Below are 24,016 nucleotides of genomic sequence, written 5' to 3'. Positions count from 1 at the left end.
GACCATTTATGCACTGGAGGTTTCATGCCAGGCTGCAGGCTGGAGTTTTAGTCGTGGCAGGTTGCCCCACCTCTTCCTGAACCCACATGGGGGAGCATTTGGCCTGGTGCACTTCATCCGCCCCCGATTCGTGCTCCTGCACGGGAGCTGGAGCAGTGAAGTTCTCAGTGCATAAACAGTCTGTGGCACACTGAAAAAGCATCTATACCTGAATGGCCTCTTGTTTCTTGTTCTGGGTACCCAGGATTGTAAAATCCTTTCACTGAAATGTCTTTTGCCCAGAATAGCCCGTAGTGTTTTCAAGGACCTAGTCCTATGTAACGGAAGTGATTGTTCAATTTTTTTATTGATGTAAAGAGCATGAAAAAGCATTTCCATAACATGGAGTATGACCTTTTACTTCAGTGGCTGACTATATTGAGTGTGATCATAAAAACGGATTTATTCTGTCTGCAATTGATATGTTTTACTATCTCCCTGGCCACTGCTCAGGATGGACACCAAAGTGCAAGCAATAGTTGTGAAAGATTTGCTATTTGGCACAAATGATGACAAATTATCTTTTTAAAAATTATACAACCTGGGAAGAGATGGGTCTTAGGGTTTCTGCTTTTTTATTTTCTTTTGAGTGCAAATGATAGGATAGGAAGATGGCAAGGACAAGTCTATTTCATCTGCTTTATTTATAGCACCACAATTTTTAGAAAGGTTATGATCTGTTGTGTAATGAGATAGCCTTTATAATGGGAGTACCTATGTATGGACCACTCAAGGATTTTAGCAACACGTTTTTGAAAGTATTGAAAACCAGAACGTTCTAGACTAGTGCAAAAATCTGACAGATAGTTGAAAGTGCATTAAAGCAGTGGTCCCCAACCTGCAGGCCGCGGCCCGGCGCCGGGCCGCAAAGGCCAAGGCGCCGGGCCGCAGTTCCCTCTCCCCGCCCCCCCCCCCGCAGTAAAAAACTTCCCGGGCCGCAAGCTTGCAGCCCGGGAAGCTTCTTAATGCGGGGAGGGCGGGGAGAGGGAATCAGGGCCGGGCCGCGCCCGCGCAGCCCGCGGGTGCGGCCCGCGGGTGCGGCCGGGCGCGGCTCGCGGGCGCGGCCCGGGCGCGGCTCGCGGGCGTGGCCCTATCCACGGGTGCGGCCCGCGGGCGCGGCGGGGCGCGGCCCGATCCGCGGGTGCGGCCCGCGGGCGCTGCCGGGCGCGGCCCGAAGCGTGGGCGTGGCCCGCGCGGTCCCTGCGGGCGCGGCCCAATGCCCTGCCGGTCCCCAGCCTGATAAAGGTTGGGGACCACTGCATTAAAGAACAGAAGAAACAAAATGGAGTACCTGTCATGCCCACCTCAGCGTTCAGGACAGAATTAGAACATTACCAGGATACGCCCTTGTAGTAGCTGGTCATAAATAAAAATTGCTTCCTCACAAGTAAACAAGGAAGGGCTTGTTAATTGAGAGTTAGTTTGCTTCTGTCTCTTTCCTATCCCCAGTTTTTCTGGCCATTAGTATGCCACAAAGCATTCTCATACCAACATACTGACAGGTGACATAATCAAAGGAATAGAATTGGTAATTTTTATGCATTTGTATGAAAGGTTTGAAGTGACCTTTGGCTAGAAGTGACCTAGCTTCTCCTGGCATTGTTTGGAGACTTATTTCACCTAGCATAAAAGGCTGTGCATGCATTCAGACATCACAGAACAAAAACAGACCAAGCAGTCTTTGGGCATGTGTAGTTCATCCCCTTCTGCACAAGTTTAAAACTGCATGGTTTGAAACAAACTGTAAATTGCTGTCAGTTGAACTGGATGAAGTGAAAAGCAGTCCTCTTGTGCACACCAGGTTCCTAAACAAGGATCAAATTGTGGTTTAAAATCTTGATCGTTAGGGAAGCAAAGAATCTAATGGATCACCCAGTTCAGACATCACCGTTTGTTTCAAATCAGGAAATCTTCAGTCATATATGATGGAAGAGAGAAGGAGGCATATGAGTTTAAGAACTTCCTAGCTTATTCGTGCCACAAGCTAACCATTGTTTTTTTCCAAATTGTCATAATATAGCCTTTGTGCTCAAGTAAACAATAACCAATATTGACAATTTGGATTCCCTTTAATATTGGTGAGCTAAACGCTACCTTTTCACATAGGTAAGAACCTAGCCTTCTGTCTTTGTTTCATGACCCTCATTTGCCGGCTCAAGCCATTCATATGGATAACAGGTCTCATAAACTCTATTAAGAAATGAGGCATACTGACCATTCAAAAATCCTTGTTAGTGGACTTAAATCAGTATATGAAGTTATAAGCATGTTTATATGGAATGTTTAAACTAAAAGGACTGTTAAAATTGAAAACTGAAATCAACCACTATAGAGAACCTGTGGTTAAAAGACTTTTTTTTTCATTGTCCAAGCTCATAAAAATGCACATTAATATCAGCACAACAATCGATGGAGAGTGGGCACTGGTAGCTCTCCACTTATTTTTGTATTATTTATTTTATTTATTTTATTTATTTGTTTATTTAGATTTATATAGTTCAGGGGTAGTCAAACTGCGGCCCTCCAGATGTCCATGGACTACAATTCCCAGGAGCCCCTGCCAGCATTCGCTGGCAGGGGCTCCTGGGAATTGTAGTCCATGGACATCTGGAGGGCCGCAGTTTGACTACCCCTGATATAGTTTATTTAGATTTATATAGTTATTATTTGTCCTTCTCACTGGGACTCAAGGCAGACTACATAGTGTTGGTTAATCCAATCAACAGGATGGGGCATCCAGTAAACAGTGCAATAGGAATCCTTTTTATCACAGGTAGCATATTAAACCTGAACATTACAAGTAAAGGCTAGATTTAAAAACAGAACAGGAAGTTTCTCGTTATGGTGCCTTAGACAATAAAATTATTTTAGTATTGTGTGTATGTGTGTGTATCAGAAGTATGCTGTGGGATACATTGATGATAGGTTTTCTTTACAAACCTTACCCTGAAGAGAAATTATGCTAAACATAAGTATGTTTATACAGCTCAAGCATGAGCTTTCTTCATTTATTGCCACTTGTAAAAGTAAGAAAATGTTATTAAAACTCCTGAAAACGGCCAGAAAATCCCCTTGAGGCAAGCAAAGATCCATTTTTGTACTAATGTACAGAAAGAAACTAGGAAGCGACGTTTGTGATAGAAATCCATTTAGCGGTTTGCTTCAGCAGCAAGCCCATATATGTACAAACATAAACACATTCTGACAAATCAGTAGGCTAAGACTGAAGTAACTATCCATAAAAGGGCATTGTAAGACTTGTGGAAGAAAAGCACTTCTAAAGAAAAAAAAGCTTTGAAATTTAAATGTTTGTTTAAACCAAAAGAAATGTGGGTTTTGATAGAATTATTTAATGTGCTAAACGCATCTTCAGTATGGGCTGCAGTGAGAATTCATGGGGCTGAAATGCCTCAGTGAATGTATGAAATGCCATATGTGGCCCATCGGGTCCTTTTGCCTACAGTTGTTTTGCATGCCAGTAAAACATATTATCTTTCATAGATATGGTCTTTCAAGTGTGGATACAACATTTGAGGGAACACCAGAAGATATGACAGTTGTGGACGCTGCTTCCTTAAGACGACAGGTACCTACAAAACTATTTAGTTGGGTATGCGTGTCTCTTACCAGTGATGTCCTAAATGCTGTTCTCTGTAAATATCATGAATATGTGAGGTGCAAAGGGATTTTGCACTAGAATATGGAACTACAAATTGAAACGTTTTGGTATGGGGCAAAAAGAGGTCATAATTTATTTTCTGCATGTACTAATGCCACCTTGTGCATTTGTTTAAACTATTCATGCACCACTTTCCAAGTTGCTTCTAAGAACCAGAGGGTGCAGTCTAACAGGAAATTAGTGGACATTTGTGAATGCTCACCCATGCAAGTGGAAGTGCCATCTACTTACTTCAGGGTTTCAATGAATCCAATCCACTACCAATAGTAATTTATATGAAGCCTCTGTAGCCATCTATCCTCTTCCAGGAAAAAGGGTATATGGGGCAGGACCTCAGAGTAAGATCTTAACATTTTCTTAGGTTTGCATGGGAGTAAACAGGTCCCAAGCCATTTAGGGGTTAAAAGTCAAAACCAACATTTGAATTAGGGCCAAAAATGAACTGGAAGCCAATAAAGAGTGGGGTATACTTGTGGTATAGCCTTACCAGTCAGCAGCCTGGCAGCTACGTTCAAAACCTCTGGCACTTCCAGATGGTCATCACGTAGTACAATAGTTCTGCCTGGCTGACAGGAAGGCATGGTTGAATGGGTACATCTCCATTGCTGCAACACATAGATAAAGTAATCATGACACCGATGTGGTTGTCTGATTAAAAAGTCAAAGTGCTATAACTTTTTCCAAGTATTTGTAAGATTAAGAGTTAAGCATATACATTTCAAAATATTGTGAGGACAAATGGGAATAATTATTTGTATAGCATGAAAGATGATATCTGCCCTGTCTGTCCATATTCCCTAGCATTAAAAGGCATAAGAGAGGCTGTTGCCACACATAGTTTTATTTCCTGCACAGAAAGCAGGAAGCCCCCAGATTAAAGGGGAATGTGCATGCATGGCATTCCCAGTGCTTTCTTCTTTAATCTGGAGGAGGGGGTGGTGGACTATGGGGTGCCTGTGAGTAGAGTATCCGTCTGAACACTCCAGGACAGTTTGCTATTGTATGCCAACCCCTTCCCCCCCACACACACACGCAAACTTTATCCCTTCTAAGAAGATGTTGGTTCTTATATGCCGCTTTTCTCTCCCCAGAGGAGTCTCAAAGCGGCTTACATTCGCCTTCCCTTTCATCTCCCCACAACAGATACCCTGTGGGGTAGATAAGGCTGAGAGAGCCCTGATATTACTGCTCAGTCAGAATAGCTTTATCAATGCTGTGGTGACCCAGCTGGTAGCATGTGGGAAGCACAGAATCAAACTCTGCTCGCCAGATTAGAAATCCACACTCCTAACCACTACACCTCCCATTAATGATGCATCTCTGAAGCACTATGTTCATTTCAAACAATGCAGCTTCCCCCCCCCCTCCACTCCATCCTTATTCTCAGTGCAATCTTCCTCAGAACTTTTTTTTAACATTCAAAGTTGAGCGCTATAGTGCTAGATCAATATAGTGGTCTCAAGGCATCTCCAGTGGTACCACTGTAGCACTATTGTTTTAGCACTATAGCACTCAACTTAGAACGTTCAAAGATTGTACCACAAAAAAGGGTGGAAGGGAAGGTGGCACTGTAGATTGTATTTTCACAGCACACTACAGCGATTCAGAAGCACAACAAAGTGGTGAAAATGGAAGAAAGCAGTTTCCCTCAAAAATGGTTCAACCTCACTTTGCTAACAGGAGGCAAGTGGCTTTGTATGTAAAAGTTAATAAAGTCCACCAGCAGCTGATCAATAAAATGGGTCTGTCTGAAATGACCGGAAAAAATTCCTTAGCAACCAGCTACTAAAATGGAATACAAAGGCTGTTTGGAAGGGTCCTAGTTCTTTTACTGACATGTTGTACTTGCAGACTTAGATTACTCGTTTCCAGTTGATAGACCCATTCATGATCATTCAGATCTAGACTGGATGAAATAGAAAGATCTTATTATTATTATTATTATTATTATTATTATTATATTTATATTTATACCCCACCTCCCCCCGAAGGCTCGAGGCGGCTTACATAACCCCGTCCCCTAAAAACATAAAATGACAATAAAAACCGATAATTTACAGTAATGGCAACAGTGATGGCGTAATCTACTCATTTGCTCTCCGCATCCTCAACTACGGAGGGAGGTGACGCTCTCTACCGCCAGTTTGTGAGGGGGGGCTGATCTTCTTTCCGCCCGGCCTCAGTTATAAGCCTGGCGGAAGAGCTCCGTCTTACAGGCCCTGCGGAATGCTGGTAATTCCCGCAGGGCCCTCAGCTCTTCCGGGAGCTCATTCCACCAGGTTGGGGCCAGGACCGAAAAGGCCCTGGCCCTAGTCGAGGCCAGGCGGGCTTCCTTGGGGCCGGGAACGACCAGTAGGTTAGCCCCCGCAGAGCGTAAAGCCCTGCGGGGGATATAGGGCAAAAGGCGGTCCCTCATATATGCTGGGCCTAGACCACGGATGGCCTTGAAGGTCAAAACCAAAACCTTAAACCTGATCCGGAAGGCGACCGGTAACCAATGCAGCTGCCTCAGAACTGGCTGGATGTGAGCCCTCCAAGGTGTAGCTGTGAGGATTCTAGCAGCTGCATTTTGGACGAGTTGCAGTTTCCGGATCAAGCCCAGAGGCAGGCCGGTGTAGAGCGAGTTACAGAAATCTAGTCTAGAGGTGACCGTCGCATGGATCACTGTGGCCAGGTGTTTAGAGGACAGATAGGGCGCTAGTAGCTGAGCCTGGCGAAGATGGAAAAATGCCCGGCTAGCTACCTGTTTAACCTGTGCCTCGAGTGTTAGTGAGGCATCAATGGTCACCCCTAAATTCCTGGCCTGAGATGCGATATTAAGTTGCGTCCCGGCCATAAAGGGTAAGCGCGCTTCCTGATCTGCCCCCCTACGGCCCAACCACAGAACCTCCGTCTTGGAGGGGTTGAGTTTCAGGCGACTCTGCTCGAGCCATCCAGCTATGGCTTCCAAACATCTGGCAAATGGATCTGGGGGGGAGTCCGGGTGGCCATCCATGAGGAGGAAGAGCTGGGTGTCATCAGCGTACTGGTGGCAACCCAGCCCATAGCTCCGTACCAGTTGAGCCAGAGGATGCATAAAGATGTTAAATAATGTAGGAGAGAGCACCGAGCCCTGTGGGACCCCAAAAGGGAGCCGGTAAGGGCCCGATACTTCCTCTCCCACGGCTACCCTCTGTGTCCGGTTTTGGAGGAAGGAGCGTATCCAGCGTAATGCTGTACCCCTTATCCCCATACCGGCAAGGCGGCTCGCTAGCAGTTCGTGATCGACCACGTCAAACGCGGCCGACAGATCTAAAAGAACTAGCACAGCAGAGCTACCTCGGTCAAGCTGGCGACAAAGGTCATCCAACAAGGAGACCAACACAGTCTTTACCCCATGACCAGGGTGGAAGCCAGACTGGTATGGATCGAGTGCCGAAGTATCTTCCAGGAACGCTAGGAGCCGGTCCGCCGCAGCCCTTTCCACCACCTTACCCAGGAAAGCTAAATGCGCTACTGGGCGGTAGCTTGCAGGGTCATGTGTGTCCAGGGATGGCTTCTTGAGGAGAGGGCACACCATCGCCTCCTTCAGCACCTCAGGAAACTCCCCCAACTGGAGAGAGCAGTTAACAATATCCCTGAGCTGCTCACCTATCCGTCCATCCCTCCCCTTAAGGAGCCAAGACGGACAGGGATCAAGGGGGCAGGTGGTTGCCCTCATCCTCCCCAGCAACCCGTCCACTTCGGATAAAGAGAGCCGCCTGAAGCCATCAAACGTTACCTCCAAAGGCGGCCAACAGGCCTCTAGTTCATTAACTGTATTAACTGTGGCTGGAAGGGAGTGGCTCTTGAGGCACTTGTAAACTTGTACTAAGCAATCAGGCTGAAAGACATTTTCTTTCCCCCTTATTTTTAGATAATCAAACTTAATCGTCGTCTACAGCTACTGGAAGAAGAAAACAAAGAACGTGCTAAAAGAGAAATGATCATGTACTCAATTACTGTAGCATTCTGGCTACTAAATAGTTGGCTTTGGTTTCGGCGCTAGAGATGGCTACCCCACTTCGAAAGATTTGCTAGTGGGAAGAATATAGAGAATTTGCGAAGTCCTTTGTTTTTGTGTCTGAATTGTATGGTGATTTATGACCCATGCCCTGGGAATACTGCTGCTGTGAACAGCGATAACATTACAGTGTTAAAGGGATGCCTGGACGATCGTATTTATTTTTTCAGGTTTGTGGTAACATTCTGTTATGCTCCTTTTGCATGTCTTGATGTACATTTGGAATAATTATTTTGCAAAGGGCATTGCTTCCATTTCAAGCTAGTGACGGTATCCTTGCAGACAAATCTGTCTAGTGTAGGAGGAAGACAAAAGTTGAATTTGTGGACTTAACCTGCAAACTGTCATAATTTAAAGTATGGGTTTCTTATCGTTATTCCATTATTAAATGCAGCACCTTTATAGCTAATCTTATTGCACTTGTTTTCATTTAGCCAAATGGGGACACAGTAGTGTTGCCAAATACAAAAGAAAATCCTAGCTCATGAGTCTCTCTCTTGTTCAAGCACATGTACATATTGACTAAAAGACATTCTTTGCTAATATGTCAGCAGAGTATCCAGAGGTGTGTTGTAAGAGGTGTATTAAGTTTGCAAATGTTTTTTCTAAAACTACATTTTTAAGCAAACCTTTCCATGAATGATCTATAGATTATGAAATGAAGTACCAATGGTAGTATATATATATATAATAAAACAGTCAACCCAACGCAAATGTTTAATTTCGTATTCTTACAGTTATCTGGAAACTGTTCTTGAAATGTCTAAAGAATCTGTACTTTGAAAACACTTATACTTTATTTTTTTAATATGCAAAAAATAACTATGAAGAAATCACTATTGCATCACTTACTGTCATGTAAGTGCAGTTATATTTCCTTGTGGACTTCTAGACAACCCAATCATTCACACAAACCTTATTTTCCTGCATTCACATTTCTACTCTTTTTACAATGTGCTTTGAAATGCTGAGTGTGTTTACTGTAAGAAAAGCCTGTCCCAAGCAGCTGCCTTGAGGAGAATTAGAAAGGCTGAATGATGTGCAGAAAGAGTTTGCACTTGTGATAGGGTGTAACAGGGAAGAAGGAAGTCACCGGGATAAGCCAGAAGATAGCAAGAGTCAAACATTCACAGATCATAGCAATATATATGGAGTCACATTGATGGAAACTGAGTTAGATGCTTCTTACGGGTATTCTCCACTATCACTATGGGTTGTGCCAACAGTCCCATTCTCCTCAGGTTCCTGGCTCTGAGGGCTACTTCCCTGTTGTAAAACCAGCAGACTTAAAACAGCAGAAACTATTAAAGCAGACATGTTGGGCTTGGTCAGAATGTGTGTTAACAGAATGTTATCATTGGCAGCCAGTGTGTTTATGGAAACAAAAATGAAAATAAGTTTGTCCTGTAGCAGTTGAGTTTGGAAAGCAGGTTAAAGTCCAAGAAATTGAGAAGGAGGATCTCATGATAACTGTAAGTTGTGAATGTTAAGATTGCTGGCTGAAATCTGAGGAGAGAGAGAAAGGAACCTCATCTGCCATGATCAGTGGACTCATATTGCTAGTAAATTAGTAAAATTATAATTGATTACAGAAATACCAATTTCGACTCCATTAAGCAATTCTCAGGTGAAGCAGCAGTCAAACAATACGACCAAGCTACGTTCAGAAGCAGACTCCATCTCAAGAATGCTGAGGAAAACAACTGCGAAGTTAAGTCCTGCCTCACTGACCCTGTATAATTCTTGAGTGTTAATAAACATGTGGACAGCTGTTAGACCTTCTGGAAATCCAAATAACAGTCCCTTAACAAAGACTCCTGAGCAAACTTCAGAATCACTGGGATCACCATCACTTCGGTTTAAGTTTAGGGTTTTTCTATTATTGGGAAAGTAGTTCCCTCAATGACACACCAGTGCGGCAGGGATCTGGCTACCATTGAGTAAGCCTTAAGATATTACACCATGATGTTTAGTGGTCTTGTGCTGAGATAAACTAAACATCTACCTCCTTGCAAGTTGTCCTTTTCCCTCTTTATTTAAATGAACAGAGACCACACCTTGCATGTGTCCTTTCATAACAATTTCCATGTTTCATCTCTATGATGCTTATAAAATTAAGCACACATTAGTAGGCATTGTTATACATTAGCACGTGTGCTCCCGTACCACAAATGTTACTATACCTATGGCTCTGTAGTGTGTGGCGTAAGGGAGAGGTTTGGATGACAGCGTGAGGTGTTGTCAATTTCTGATCAAACGGTTGTAGTTCTTGCTGGCCCGCATTTGTCTGGAGAAGTCTCGGGTCTCACGCCCATCACCTTTGCAGAGCGCGGGCTTCCTAGACTGCCGGTGATTGTGATCCTGTCTGGGGAAAGCATCGTTTGGGTTGTGCCTATTCCAGGAAACACAAGGAAACGATAGAAACTGCCTGGATGTATTTAGGGGCCAAACTACGCCACGAGATCAAGACGGCTGCTGGTAGCGCCCAGCAGAAGAGGTCTCGCCAGCCGCGGAACTAAAGGAGCCGGAACCGAAGAGAAGCAGCGTCAGTTTCCCGGCAGTGAGCGTTGGCGCACGCGCACGGCACTTCCGCCTGCCTGCCTGCTTGCCTGCCTGGCTCGTTGCGACGCAATGGCGTCCGTGCTGCTCCAGCCTTTCTTCGTCCAGGCCTCCCGCCGCCTTCTGGCTGCCGCCGCTGCACGCGCCGCGCTTCGTCCTCAGCCGCGCCGCGAGAACAAGAGCTGGATCCGCGCTTACGAGGCGCAGCAGCGGGCGCTGGAGCCGCCGAGGCCCCGGTGAGGGTCTCCCTGGCTGTGGCTCTGCCCTCCGTCGCCAGGGGGCGTCTCTGCTCGCGCGGGCGGCACTCCGAAGGCGTCCTTGGGCCGCGGATCAGGGTGCCCAAGGCACTTCCGCCTCTGGGACCTTGGGGGGGAGCAGGCTCTGGGCTCGCTGTCCGGGGGGTGGGAGGTGGCTTTTTGCGGCGGAACCCTTGGAAAGGATATGCCTAAAATGATTAGGTTGATTATCGGGGTAGGTTGTCTGGGAAACCCTGGTTAAAATCCCGCACTCTGTCACCGAAGTTTACTGCGTTATCTTGGACCAGTGTCAGATCCTCTCGGCTTAACTTTCCTCGCGGGATACATAAAATCATTGGAAGCGATCTCCAGGGTCCCCTAGTCTAACCTGCACAAGTCAGGAACTCACAACTAACTGCCTTCCCACGGTGATTTCGGTTTCATGCCCAAGTGATCGCACCACCACCAAAAATCTCCAGAATCCAGTCTTGTCTGGATTCAATACAATAGAGGAGGGGGGTGGATGGCATAGATTGACTTCAGATGCTGGGAGGAAGAGTGACATAAAAACGTGCTAAAGTAAATAAATTTCTGAATGACTTAAAGAGAATTGAGGGTTTATAGTCTGGGGGGATACTATATAGCCGTATGGGGTGAATGGGGTTGTCTAGCTGGTCCAGCCTTATGTTCATTTTGGTAAAACATGCAAAGATGTAGGATGATCAGGAGTCTGGATTTGCCAGAGTTCCTAATCAGTTGGACCCGAGGCTCTTGTTTGCAAATTATACCAAACCTGTGCGGGATTGCGGCCTGCAGATACAATCCTGCTCCTTGCTGCAATGTTCAGCTTGTAACAACCCCATATGTGGGTTAAGATATGAGAAAGACAGAACAAATTTAGTTACCAGTCCATAATGTTCCTGATTTACTCTGAAGCTTTTGTACATCCTCTTGTGTGTAGAAAACAACATAAAATCAATGTAACAAATTGTTGTGATAGACTCAATTTAGCCTGAGATTATTTCCTAAACAGAGTAGTTTTCTGTATAAATTATATATTAAATAGTATTGTTTGGATTGTGTGTCATTTTGTAACTAGAAGAATGTAAAATATCAAAGAAATGCATACAATCCTCAGTGTTGTTCTTGGATGTTATCCCTAGTGATTTTAATAGGGCTTAATTCCTGGTTGCTCTGATTAGCATTCCTCTAAAATACTGTTCGTTGTTTGTAACACATGCTAAATGTGCATTCTATATTTGAAGTTTCCTTAAAAAGTCAGAAACTGGGTGTGGGAATAGGATACATTTTAAAATCTAGTACACATTTTCTTTGGTATAGACTGCCCCAAAATCAGTTAGAGTCTGTTTTCTGGAATCAGTGATCTTGTCCCTAATTGGTTTCTGTTTTAATTTATGCAGCTCTGAAAAACCTAATTGGGATTACCATGCAGAACTACATGCATTTAGTCACCGATTGCATGAGAAGTTTTCCTTGGATCTCCTCAAAACTGCCTTTGTTAATCGTTGCTACATTAAAAATGAAGAAGCCAGACGCAAAATGCTTGGACTGAAAAAAGAAGAAATTGCCCTTAATCTCAAGGACAACCAGCAGCTTTCTGTGGAGGGGGCCTCTTTTTCATGTTCTTACCTCACAAAATGCCTTGAAAAGGCCTTTCCAAAAATGCCTCCTGCTGGTATTGAGGCTATTGTTAATTTTCTCACCAGTGAAGAATTGGTATCTTATGTGGCCAGAAACTTGTCTTTACATGATTTGACACTTTGTGCAGATTTTCCTGTGCCACCTAATGTGCTTCAGCAAACTTTCTTTGCTGTAATAGGAGCATTGCTTCAAAGCAGCGGCCCTCAGAGAACGGAGATATTTGTCCGAGTAAGTTATTGCGCAGTATACCATTGTTATGTATAACAGAATTAATAGTTCTTTGGCACCCATCCAAGCTACGCTCCCTGTTATTAACGCACAAGGAATAATGAATTGCATTTCGTTACTCAAAAGTCAGTAGAGTGTAATTGCCTACAACCTTCCTTGTTAATTATATAGCTTTTACTCTATGAAATATCTGTGCATAATTGAAGGAGAAATTAAGCATCCTGAATTCAGGACTGTTTATAAACTGCGCCAGTGGAAAGGATAGGTGCTCCAAGAAAATGCAGAGTTACAGATATTGTTATGGAATTTGGTGACTTTTGCTCCATCACCATCTGACTTCCCTGGTTGGCCTTTCATCAGCTCAGTGTTTGCATACATGTCACTCAAATTATCCCAGTTTTTACCCTTGTAATATGCAACATTAAGTCCCAGATGTTTGGAGAAGACAAATACTTATGCTTGAGAATATGAGCATTTGGAAATTGTGTTATTTATAGTCTGTCCTTTTCACTGAAAACAGAATTGTTATGAAATTCTAACGCATTTCCAGCTGTGCCAGTGACATGTTGTCTTATTTTCTCGTTTGCTGCCTTAGAATAATTTGATTGGGGGCTGCCAAATTCTCTTCACTGGAGCAAGAAATGATGCTTCTTGTCATTAAATTAGGCCACTCAAAAAGCTGTGGCAATGTCTGTGGCTGTGTTCAGAAATACTATTCTAATCTTTTTATCCCTATATAGGGGCAATACCTCATGAACAGTATAGTGTGGAGACTCTTGTGTCTTTGTATAGAGACCCCCCCCCCCCAAATTTCTATCCCTTGGTCTTAGAATGCATATTTCACCAGCCCTTCTTTTTGCTTTGCTGCTGCTAAGCAGGTGAGTTGGTTGCATCCAGCCAACAGATAGATGAGCAAATGAGCAGTTCTCTCATTTGCTTTTTCATGCTTTTCTTACTGCATGCAGGGTAAACCCTAGGAAATACCACCCACTCTGGGAAAAGTAGCTGGGAAAGGTCCACCAGTTAGGAAAAATAGTTCTAGTAATGCTTATAATTTTGGGATCCTTTTGACCTTGAATTTAGGGGTGTTGTGTGTGTGTCCCATCATTGATTATCAGCAGGCATTCCAGTGTACATACCTGTTGGTGAAGTGGGATCAGTGCTCTTCCTGTCAGAGCTTTCCTTGTCCTTAGAATGTGTTCACCCCCACCCCCACATTAACCTGTAAAAGGGTTTTGTCCTATTAATATGTTCGTGAATATGACTGAAAGGTATATTGATTTATGATAGGTAACAGGTACATTTCTTGAGGAAATCATGGTTTACATCAGTGGTCCCCAACTTTTTTATCACCGGGGACCAGTCAACACTTGACACTTTTACTGAGGCCCAGGGGGTGGTAGTCTTTTGCCGAGGGACGTTGCTTTCCTGCCAGTGCCTCTGACTTCCCGCTGCCTGCTGGGGGGTGCTGCCAGCAGCAGCTGCGCAGTGCCACGCTGAAGGGGAGCCCCAGCCATGGCAGCCGCTGGAGAGCACCAAAGATGAGCCGGCAGCAGAGTGGCAGGGCAGCCCCCGAGGCCGCAGCCGGGGAGGAGGATGAGGAGGAGCCACGGCCCGGTACCGACTGATCTACGGACCGGGACCGGTCTCCGGACCGGGGGTTGGGGACCACTGGTTTACATAATTTCCTAACTTTAAGGGAATGTTGCCTTTGTCGAATGACTTGTGTGAATAACTGTCCTAAGTGTTAGAAACTCAAAATACAAGCTTTGGCATTTTGAATGATGACATGTTTTAGATTTTTGGTAACTATAATTGTAAAACATGTAGCACATACTAACACTTCATATTTCTGTTTTGCTATTGCATCTTTAATTTCTGTATAAGTCAGGAATCAAAACTTGTGGCCCTTGTTACTTTTGTTTCCTTTTGTGTTCAGGACTTCTTCGTTCCTCAGCTGATAGGAAAAGAGCTATTTGAACTTTGGAATGTAGTAAACCCCATGGGCTTGCTGGTGGAAGAACTGGCCAAGAGGAATATATCTGCTCCAGAGCCAAGACTAACAAGACAGTCAGGAGCTACCACCGCCCTACCGTTGTACTTTGTTGGATTGTACTGGTTAGTACAACTTCAGTCTCTTTACCTGTTAAACTTTTAGATCCTACCTTTTTTCTATTATGGCACTAATAGAGTATTTCTATTACTCTGTTATGTAGAGTAACTACTGGCAATGCCATCAGCTACCCACCAGACTCATTATCAGTTTAGTTTCAACAGTTTTATGCTGACATGTGCCTATCAGCTGGCGCCAGCTCTGGGATCTTGTGGGACTTGGGCAAGGGGCTATAACTGCCTGATTTGCTTTTGGTGCCCCTTCCTCCTCCTCTGGCCACTCCTCTTCCCTACAGTTGTCCCATAATGTATTTATTTATTTAGATTTCTATGCAGAGATCCACTCAATGCAACTTAGAATTAAAATAATAAATTATCAGTATATTTATTGATTTTAGATTTTTATACTGCCTTTCCATACAGCTCTGGGTGGTATAGAAATACAAGGTCTCCCACTTATCTCTCCTCTTTGATCCCACCCTACTGTTCCTTCCTTGCAACCTGAGGGGGGGGGAACATAGGCTACTACCTCTTGCCATCATGTTGTAGTTGCAAGGTGGTAGAGAAGACTAGCAGAAGGGATTAATCTGCTCCTCCCCCCTATGTTCAGTAGCGTGGGTAGAGAATGGTAAAGCACTCTGGTAGCTATGGTAGTTAGACTTTCACCTGACTTCTCTGGTTTAAGGAAGCTTGTGCTTCTGGTATTATTTTATTTGAAATGTAGTTTGTAAATTCAAATGTAATTACATTAGACATGATAATTTAAAGACCAGTCCTTACCTTACCATGATAACCTCTTAAACTTGGTAAGAGTGTGTGGAGGGGATGTCCTTTAATTTATATAACCAAGCCGTTCCATTCACCACATTCTAGCCTTGTTCCTTCTTTGCTATTCCTTTTCCTTAATACCATCACCACTGTTCATTGGCAGTCCCTGACCTTTTCCTTGTCCTTATCCTTGACTGCTGGAACTAACTTTCAAATTCCATTAGAACTTGTTGATGTATATTTTGTTTGTTCCCTGCCAGATGCCTACTTGGAGCTCACTCACACTTTGTTAGATCTTGGTTTGTCCTTGCAGTTCTTGTTTTTCAGTACTAGATTGATGTGTTCTGAACATGACATTCAGATGCCTGTTTCTACTTTTGGCTTTATAAAAGACTCCCTTTAAGATAACAAAGACAAGCGTATCACCTACTCCTGTAGGTGGTATCTAAGAAAAAGAGTGCTTGTGCACACAAGCTTTATACAGAGCATAATTTTTCTCTATTTTTTGTATAAAGTGGAAGAGCTTTCAGGTGAAGTAAAAGTAATGGCAACATTGACTGACCCTAAAAAATAGATCACATAGTAAAATGAATTTGGATATTGTTATTTATGCCTAATGATCTTGGATATTTTATCAGAGTTAAGAGAAAAATATATTTTAAATAATTTCAGACTGCGGGCAGGAGATTCTATGATGAAATATTTTCATCAAATACGAAAAAGCCTGTTGATAGAAGGATTTGGGAGGGGGAGGCATTCAATCCCATGACATGCTGAATCTCTATCACACGTTTGTGTAGACCTGTTAGCCAAAGAGGCAATTTCCTAATTAGTGAGTAGAAATTAGCTTAAATGAGATGTTGCAAGAGAGGGTAACTGGGGTCCCCACCAATGCTTATGGGGATTGTTCCTTTAGAGGACCCCTGAAATGAACCAGTCAGTTATTTGACCTGGAAAGCTTTTATTAAGGGAATATTGGGGACACACACACTCTAAGTAACTGAAAAGCAAATACAAGGCTGACTAAGAAAATAAAGGAGGAAAGGGGAGAGAATATTTGAAGTGGAGGTGCTATTTACCAATCCAGATGAGAAGGGGTATGTGGAGGCAACAGCAAACAACCAGCATTTCACAGAAGAGAGGACCCACATGCAAAATCAGCACACACACAACTGGTGGCTAGGTGCTTTTTGTATATGGAAAATGTTCCTGGGGCAGTCTGACATACAAGTCCCAAAAACAATAGCTGGATGAGAGTTCTGAATTGGGATTTGCATGCTAAGATTTACCTAAAGTGAACTATGGGCACTAATGGTCTTGATGACATGCCGGATGGGGGAGCTATCAGGTTTGGATAATAGGGTTAAGTATTGTATAATTAGGGTAAATGGGTGCAGGGGAAGTGAGACTGGAAATTGATGGGTTTATTTGCAAATTCTTGTGAAACCTATTGTCCTAATTTAAGCATCTCCCTGGGATGGAGGAGATTGCTAGCAAGCCAGCCATTCTTTACCACACATACTAAACAATGTGTCCAGGCTTATTTCTGGCTGGCATCCATTTTATGTTTTTTGGGCCAGACAGTGTATTTGCTCTTAAAATCTGGCTGACATCTATTTTTATATCCTTTTTGGCCAGGCAGTGTGTTGCTTTTAGTATTTGACATGATATTATAGGAAGGGTGTTTATGTTTATGGTTTTCTATCTGTAAACTGGCCCTCAATGTGGAGGGGTCTGACTGCTAACAGTCTGGCCTTGATGCAAAATGTTGTTCTTTTCATCTTACTCAAAGTATACTTTGCCATGACCTGCTAAAATATAGTTCTCTTAAGGATGGGAAGGTTTAAATCTTGAACAGATTCTTACTCCTCTGGGTAATTTAAGCACCAGGGATCCATTGGAAATCACTTTCATTAATATAATACAGCATCCAATTTGAAGTGCATTGGACAAAAATCGCATGCTATGAATATTCCTTATCTTGATGTATTATGTGAAATGAGTGCCAGGTTACCAATACCTTTATGCATTGTGGAGTAACTGAGATTTCCCATAAAACTATGTCCTTTTTATTTCCAGTGATAAGAAGCTTCTGGCAGAAGGCACTGGAGATACAATATTGGCCGCTGAAGAAGAGGCTTCCCGCGTGGCCCTCCGGAAACTTTATGGGTTCACTGAAAATAGGCAACCCTGGGACTATTCTTCTCCAAAGTGGGAGCAGAGAGCAGAAAAGTTCCTTAGCAGCAATTAGGTAGAGGTTTGCTCCTGCTTTGTGTACAAACCTTGTTCCAAATGATGATGCTTTTTGAGAGGCTTTATTTGCTTGGGTTTTCAACAGGAAATAAAACTAGGGCAGAGAAAAGTCTTATGTTAAGAAATAAAGAACTTTGGAGAGCATTCATTTTGACAAATAGCATTGTACTTTTTAGGATACATAGCCTTGTATCCTACTTGACCCTTAGAAATACATGATGAAACAGCTGTTATCCTCCAACAGTGTAAAAAAAGTGAGCGACTAGAAGAATGGAGAATAATCACACTCAAGTTTTGCCCAGTATGCTGAAAGTTAGCCCAATTGACACTTGGGTAGCAGAATCACACTGTAACAAAATGGAATGCTATGATGTAAAACATTAGTGTAATTTAAAGCAATACAATGTTTCATATCCCATCCCACTGTGGAATAATAGTTATGTGTTTCTGATCTTTGAAGAGCACAAAAACACCTTGGGTTGTGTTGGCACTCAGTTTACAGTTACTGTTGCAAACAGACACGCATAACTGCAGGTCCCCAGGCCAGTTACATTCATCTCCTTGGACATTTGAGGACTTTTTCCATTGCTGCATGGGAGCAACTAAATCCCACCAAATCCCATCAGAGGTGGGGGTGACCATGGGAGAATATGTGCTTCACTACATCTAATTCCCTCTCCTGTCCCTGACTTAAGAGCTTGCTGTCCCTAATAAAATGACAGCGTCAGTCTTTCCAACCTAGCTCACAGTGGCAGCCAACCATTCTTTATAGCCCACCTGCCTCTTGCATTCCCCTCATGCTGCATTTAACCACAATAGTGGGAAAACATACATGAAAGGTATGAAAAGAAGAGGGAGGAGTGAAGCATCTACTCCAGTCTACCAACCAGTCAGCTTAATGCACATTTTCCCTCAACCATGGTGTTTAACTATGACATTCAAGCATAGTCTCAGTATGTGAACTGATGGAAAAGTGGAAAGATTGGAGAATGCTTGCTGTTAAATATACAAGGAAAGCAGGGGGGGAGAGAACATGAGAGGGGAAGGCTGAAGGCAGAAAAAGGTTTGTGGTAAGAAAGATTGATAATAGCGGAACAGATTTATGCGACAGGAAGAGGAATAACAGGCTCTGTAGACCCAGAGAGACCAAGAGTACTGCAGACCTATGTGGCAGAGGGTAGAATACATGGTGGCAGAAGAGGAAAGATTAATAGACCAAATCAGTGAGACCTGTGAAGGTTCAAAAAGAGTGCCGTGGAACAGAGAGAAAAAATTAACTGAAAAAAGATACATTGGTTTCAACTGTTTCATCTTGAAGCATTTTAAACATTACTAGCATGTCTCGAGTCTTTTGGGAAGAAGCTGGCTAAAATATCTTAGGAAATTCTAGTGCAGTGCCTAGAATATACGAGTGGAAACCTTCATTAAGCTTGTGGCATGCTGGTTGTGTAGGTTTCATTTCTGAGGCCAAATATGGCAACTACCCTTCAGACTAAACTTGTCAGTTATGTATATCTGGCTGAGGCACTATCTTACCTTAAAGCCATCAGGACATGTGTTAATGGGTTTGATTGTATCATCTGACTATGCAAATAGTAACCTGAACACTTTTCCTAGATTCCCATTTAACTAGGAATGGAAACAAGCAAAGAGAACATCTTTTTAACATAAGAAAAGAATCAATAATCCATTATTGTAATCCTTAGAGCCAGCCACATTGCTTCTGAAGCCCATTATGATAAATATCAGAATGTCTGCTTAATTCATCTGGCATGCTAGCATTAATGGGACTAAGTAAAAGACCACTCTAAAGATGTTAACCTTTACATGGTTTGAAGAAAATATAAAGCAGTGATTAATGGTTGTGTGGCAGACTTGCATTTATTTGGATGCTGTGTCCACACTTATTCAGTGTTTATTTATTCCAAGGATTACCCTACTTTCCGATTTATTACTAGAGCCACAAGGCTCCTTACAACAAACTTAAAACACCATATAAAATAATTTAAATCCCTAAAACACTTGATTTTTTAAAATCCCATTAGTTAAAATATTATTACATTAGATTTTTATACTGCCTCTCTTATAGTGGGCTCAGGGCAATTTCTCAGCAGCATTTCTGCACATGGGGATATGAGGAAATATTCCTAACAGTAATTTAAATGTCCAGACAATTTTGGAAAGGATATAGTATGTTTTAATAGCATCCCTGCAAGACAATACATAACTTGGTGGTAGGCCAAAACTCAGATTGTGGTATCTGTAATATTACCCAAGGTATACAGGACCGAGAAACAGCTCAAGCCCAGGTTCAAGGGCTGCATTCCACCTCCTGAGTCACCCTGGGTTGAAACTGATTATTACAGAGTAAGGCTCCACCCAGTTCCAGTCAAAATATCCTCTTTATGTTTACGTAAGCAAGATCTAGCCTGCACTATGGCTCTGAAAGAAATTAACTGTTCTTTAGGAATTTTTCCTGTTCAAACCCTCATGGAATGAACAGGTGTTTTGCAATGATGCATATTTTAATGCTGTGTGTACATGAGGTATTTTTCCTCCCTCTCTTAAGACACAGATTTTGACATGAAAATGAGAGCTGGTCATGGCTTTCAAAAACATGAGAGCAAAACCCAAACTGCCAATGTCTAACCATGCTTTTATCCTCATTTTGTATAATAGTTGCGGCATTAAAGCTCCTTGAATTAGCTTCTTAAAGTGGAAATGAATGTTAAAGGCTGTTGTTTTCAACTCACTGAAATGAGCAAATATAATCTCCTATGACAAAACAACAGAGGACACACTGACGTTTGACCTTTCTAAATTAAAATGCCTGGTGTTAAGCTACAACTCGACAGCTTCACCTCTCCTGCCTCCTCCCTCTAGAGGTAGGGGGTAGAGGGGGGATTTCTGCTATGTTGTTGGGCTGTTGGTCCATTGTATTTGTATTTTTGTCCATTTTAATAGGGTTTTAATGAGGGTTTAACTGGGCATCTGTAATCTGCCATGAGCCTACTTGGGAATGGCAGATAATAAATTTTATAATAATATTATAATAATAATAAACAGCATAACCAAACTTTCAGAAAACTGCAGGTAGTAGCTGTTTTTGTGCAACCCTATGCCTGTACTCTTTGATTTTTTAAAAAAAAATGTCTGCATAGGACTGTATTCTTTGAAAAGTATTTTTCTAGCTACTAAATTTAGGTTAAGAATGGTCAATGCTATCCTAAGTAAAGTTACACCTTTCTAAGATAGGGGGCTGCAGCTCTGCACAGGATGACAGCGAATGTCACATAATGCAGTGGTCCCCAACCTTTCTGAGGTTGGGGACCGGCAGGGCATTGGGGCGCGGCCCGTGCCGCGTGGGCCACGCCCCCGCATCGGCCGCGCCCGCGCCCGCGAGCCATGCCCGCACATCGGGCCGCGCCCCGCGAGCCGCAGGCGCGGCCCGGCCCCGATTCCCTCTCCCCGCCCGGCCCCGGTTCCCTCTCCCCGCCCTGCTGCAGTAAGAAGCTTCCCGGGCCGCAAGCTTGCGGCCTGGGAAGTTTTTTACTGCGGGGGGGCGGGGAGAGGGAGCCGCGGCCCGGCGCCATGGCCTTCGCGGCCCGGCACCGGGCCGTGGCCCGCAGGTTGGGGACCACTGACATAATGCATATGCTATTAACTGGTACTTCCCAGTTGAGATACTATTCACAAGCACCTTAACTGGCTTTTGACAACCTGTTATTTTCTTAGCCTCTACTGGATTTTTATTACAAGTTAATAATACTGCATACTTTACAATAAATAAGTATTAAGTTTGGATTTTATATTTACATCACATATACAGAAATGAAAATACACTCAGAGTATGTTATAATATCTCCTATCACACATATAGTCATAAAATACACAAACAAGTAAATAATTAGAATAGTGGTTGGATGTGTATAGTTAGAAACCTTCAACATATGAAAGCTCAGAGCGATATATACTTTGCGTATATTCCTTTTCATGAATGTCTTAAGGATGGTAACGTTATATTCTCAAAGTCCAGCCTGTTCACCAAGTGACAATATTGGGGAGGGGCTGTGGTTCAGGACAAACCTTTGCTTTGCACGAAGTAGTTCCCAGGTTCAATCCCTAGCATCTCCTCTTAAAAGGACTATGCAATAGGTGATGTGAAATCCACTTTCTGAGATCGTGAAGAGTTGCTGTCAGAGTTGACAATACTGACCCTTCATAGGCCAATGATCCGATTTAGTGGAGTGGCTAATAGCAGCAATTTCTAATCTGGAGAGCAGGGTTTGATTCCCTACTGCTCTACTTGCAGCCAGCTGCGGGACCTGGGCTGTTAGAGCTGTTCTCACAAACCAGGTCTGTCTGAATTCTCTCAGCCCCACCTTATAGGATATCTGTTGTGAGGAGAGGCTGGGAAAGAGATTGTAAGCTGCTTTGTGATTCCTTTGGGTAGTGGAAAGCAGTGTATAAAAACCGCTCTTTATACAGCTTGGCATCACATCATGTCACATCAACATATCACACATCACACAGTATAAATAAAAGGATAAGGGTTAGGTGGGTGGAGAGTGGGCAAGGACTATCCAAGGCATGGCCCCACCCACTCTTTGTATGTATATGTGTGTGTGTGTGTATGTATAGTACTTGTCATACCGTCATTAAAATTACTCATAGAGACATATGAATTTAAGTAGGAGCTGAGGGGGGGGGGGGGGCACAGCACTGACTTCAGCCAGGACAACCTGCATTTATTCCCAGTTCATCTAAGAATTTTCTGGGTATCCTTGGGCGAGTCACTTTCAGACTTAATCCCCCAATTTGTAAAACTGGAATATTAAGCTACTTCACAGTGCATATGAATTAAAAATGGGATGATGGTAAAGAAATATTGTGTCAACTGATGAGCATCTGGAGTTCTATACTGGGAACTCCAGCAAAGTATCTAAAGCCTTCATGGCAACAGTGTGTCTGCCACATGGACTTTGTAATGTATGAATTGGTCTTGAAATCTTTATAGGGTACACCAAGAACTACTGCCTCAGTGCAGCACAGCACCAAATAGGGACACTACATTTAGATCTTATTTTAGTTAATTGATAAGGAAAACCAGCCAAAGACTAAATTATTAAATCTCATAAGAATGCAAAGAATGCATTCAGTATTCACTAAAATTGTATTCTTGCATCTGGAGAATGTTCACTGAATCCCAGTAGGATAAACTGATTTTGGAACATAGTTGCCTTACTCATCCCACTAACACTTCTTAGAAGAAAGCTGCAGAAACATAGTTTAGCAACACAGGTACAATGCATTCCCAAAGTCTCACTCCTAGCAATATAATATCTGTGGTGCATTAGGTAGTGTTCACTGGCAGTCAAAAAATGAGAATGTCTCCTAGTTCCCTGTCTGTCAGTAAAAGTAATTGTGAGGAAGGTCAAAACTGTTGTGAAGTCTAATGGCTGAGCTCTGGGCCATGTTACATACTAATAAAATGTATCTGAGCCTTGGTAATGTTTTCCCCCTCCCTACTATTTAAAGAACTATATCCAGCTTTCTCAAATCTCCGGAGAAGAAACCCTAGGATCTTTCTTTTTGTAGAATTTATACATTGCTCCCTGGTCCAAACTCAAATACCTAGCTACTGTACAAATTCCTTTTCATGATTCATTATCTAAGGACAGTAACTTTGTATTCTTAAAGGTCCAATCTGTTCTCCCAATAACAAACAATCCAGTGGCTTGGAAATGTATTTAGGCCCACAATTCACAATCCTCAGAACTGGCCAACCTCTGTAATAAAGTTGAAACCACACAGCAATAATGGCTTCATAATTATGGGTCATAGGAAGCATGTGGTCAAAATTGGTGGGAGGGAGAAATAAATGTGAGCCTGTTATAAACCAGATTGCTGGTGGTCATGTGAAGCTGCCTTATATTGAGTCAGGCTGTTGATCTATCTAATTTGCTTTAACTGGCAGCTGTTCTCCAAAATCTCAGAGATTGGGGGGGGAGATCCTTCTCAATAGCTGCTCCCTGAGATGTTGGAAACTGAACCCAAGACTGTTAGAAAATAAGGAGAGTTGGTTCTTATATGCTGCTTTCCCCTACCCGAAGGAGGCTCAAAACGGCTTACAGTCGCCTTCCCATTCCTCTCCCCACAACAAACACCCTGTGAGGTGGGTGAGGCTGCTCGGTCAGAACAGTTTTATCAGTGCTGTGGTGAGCCCAAAGTCACCCAGCTGGCTGCATGTGGGGGAGTGCAGAATTGAACCCGGCATGCCAGATTAGAAGTCCGCACTCCTAACCACTACACCAAGCAGATTCTCACAGTCCCTTCCCACTCCCAAGTCCTTTGAATTTCTGGAACATGCACAATAGATGGCTAACTGTATAATCTGCGTAGCACATTTTATATTGCCCTCCTTCCAAGTAATTTAAG

At 43.1% G+C, this 24,016-nt stretch overlaps 2 protein-coding genes across 6 annotated transcripts in view; both read left to right on the top strand.

Annotated features, from left to right (window-relative positions):
- Window positions 1-8,468, top strand: part of MFF (mitochondrial fission factor) — a 32,393-nt gene extending 23,925 nt beyond the window's left edge. For all 5 annotated transcript variants that reach the window (XM_077348849.1, XM_077348850.1, XM_077348848.1 and 2 more), the window contains 2 exons: window positions 3,541-3,625; window positions 7,614-8,468. In XM_077348849.1, coding sequence (XP_077204964.1) covers window positions 3,541-3,625; window positions 7,614-7,745 — 217 coding nt within the window. In that variant the 3' untranslated portion in view covers window positions 7,746-8,468. The remainder of the gene's footprint in view (window positions 1-3,540; window positions 3,626-7,613) is intronic.
- Window positions 8,469-10,329: 1,861 nt separating this feature from the next.
- MRPL44 (mitochondrial ribosomal protein L44) lies at window positions 10,330-20,665 on the top strand. Its single transcript, XM_077348847.1, has 4 exons — window positions 10,330-10,555; window positions 11,977-12,445; window positions 14,385-14,563; window positions 17,405-20,665. The coding sequence occupies exons 1-4, from the start codon at window positions 10,392-10,394 to the stop codon at window positions 17,574-17,576; spliced, it is 984 nt and encodes a 327-aa protein (XP_077204962.1). The 5' UTR covers window positions 10,330-10,391; the 3' UTR covers window positions 17,577-20,665.
- The last annotated feature ends 3,351 nt before the right edge of the window (window positions 20,666-24,016 follow it).

This window comes from Paroedura picta, chromosome 8 (assembly GCF_049243985.1).
Source record: "Paroedura picta isolate Pp20150507F chromosome 8, Ppicta_v3.0, whole genome shotgun sequence".
NCBI classification, from domain to species: domain Eukaryota; kingdom Metazoa; phylum Chordata; class Lepidosauria; order Squamata; family Gekkonidae; genus Paroedura; species Paroedura picta.
This window is presented reverse-complemented; position numbering and strand designations above follow the sequence as displayed.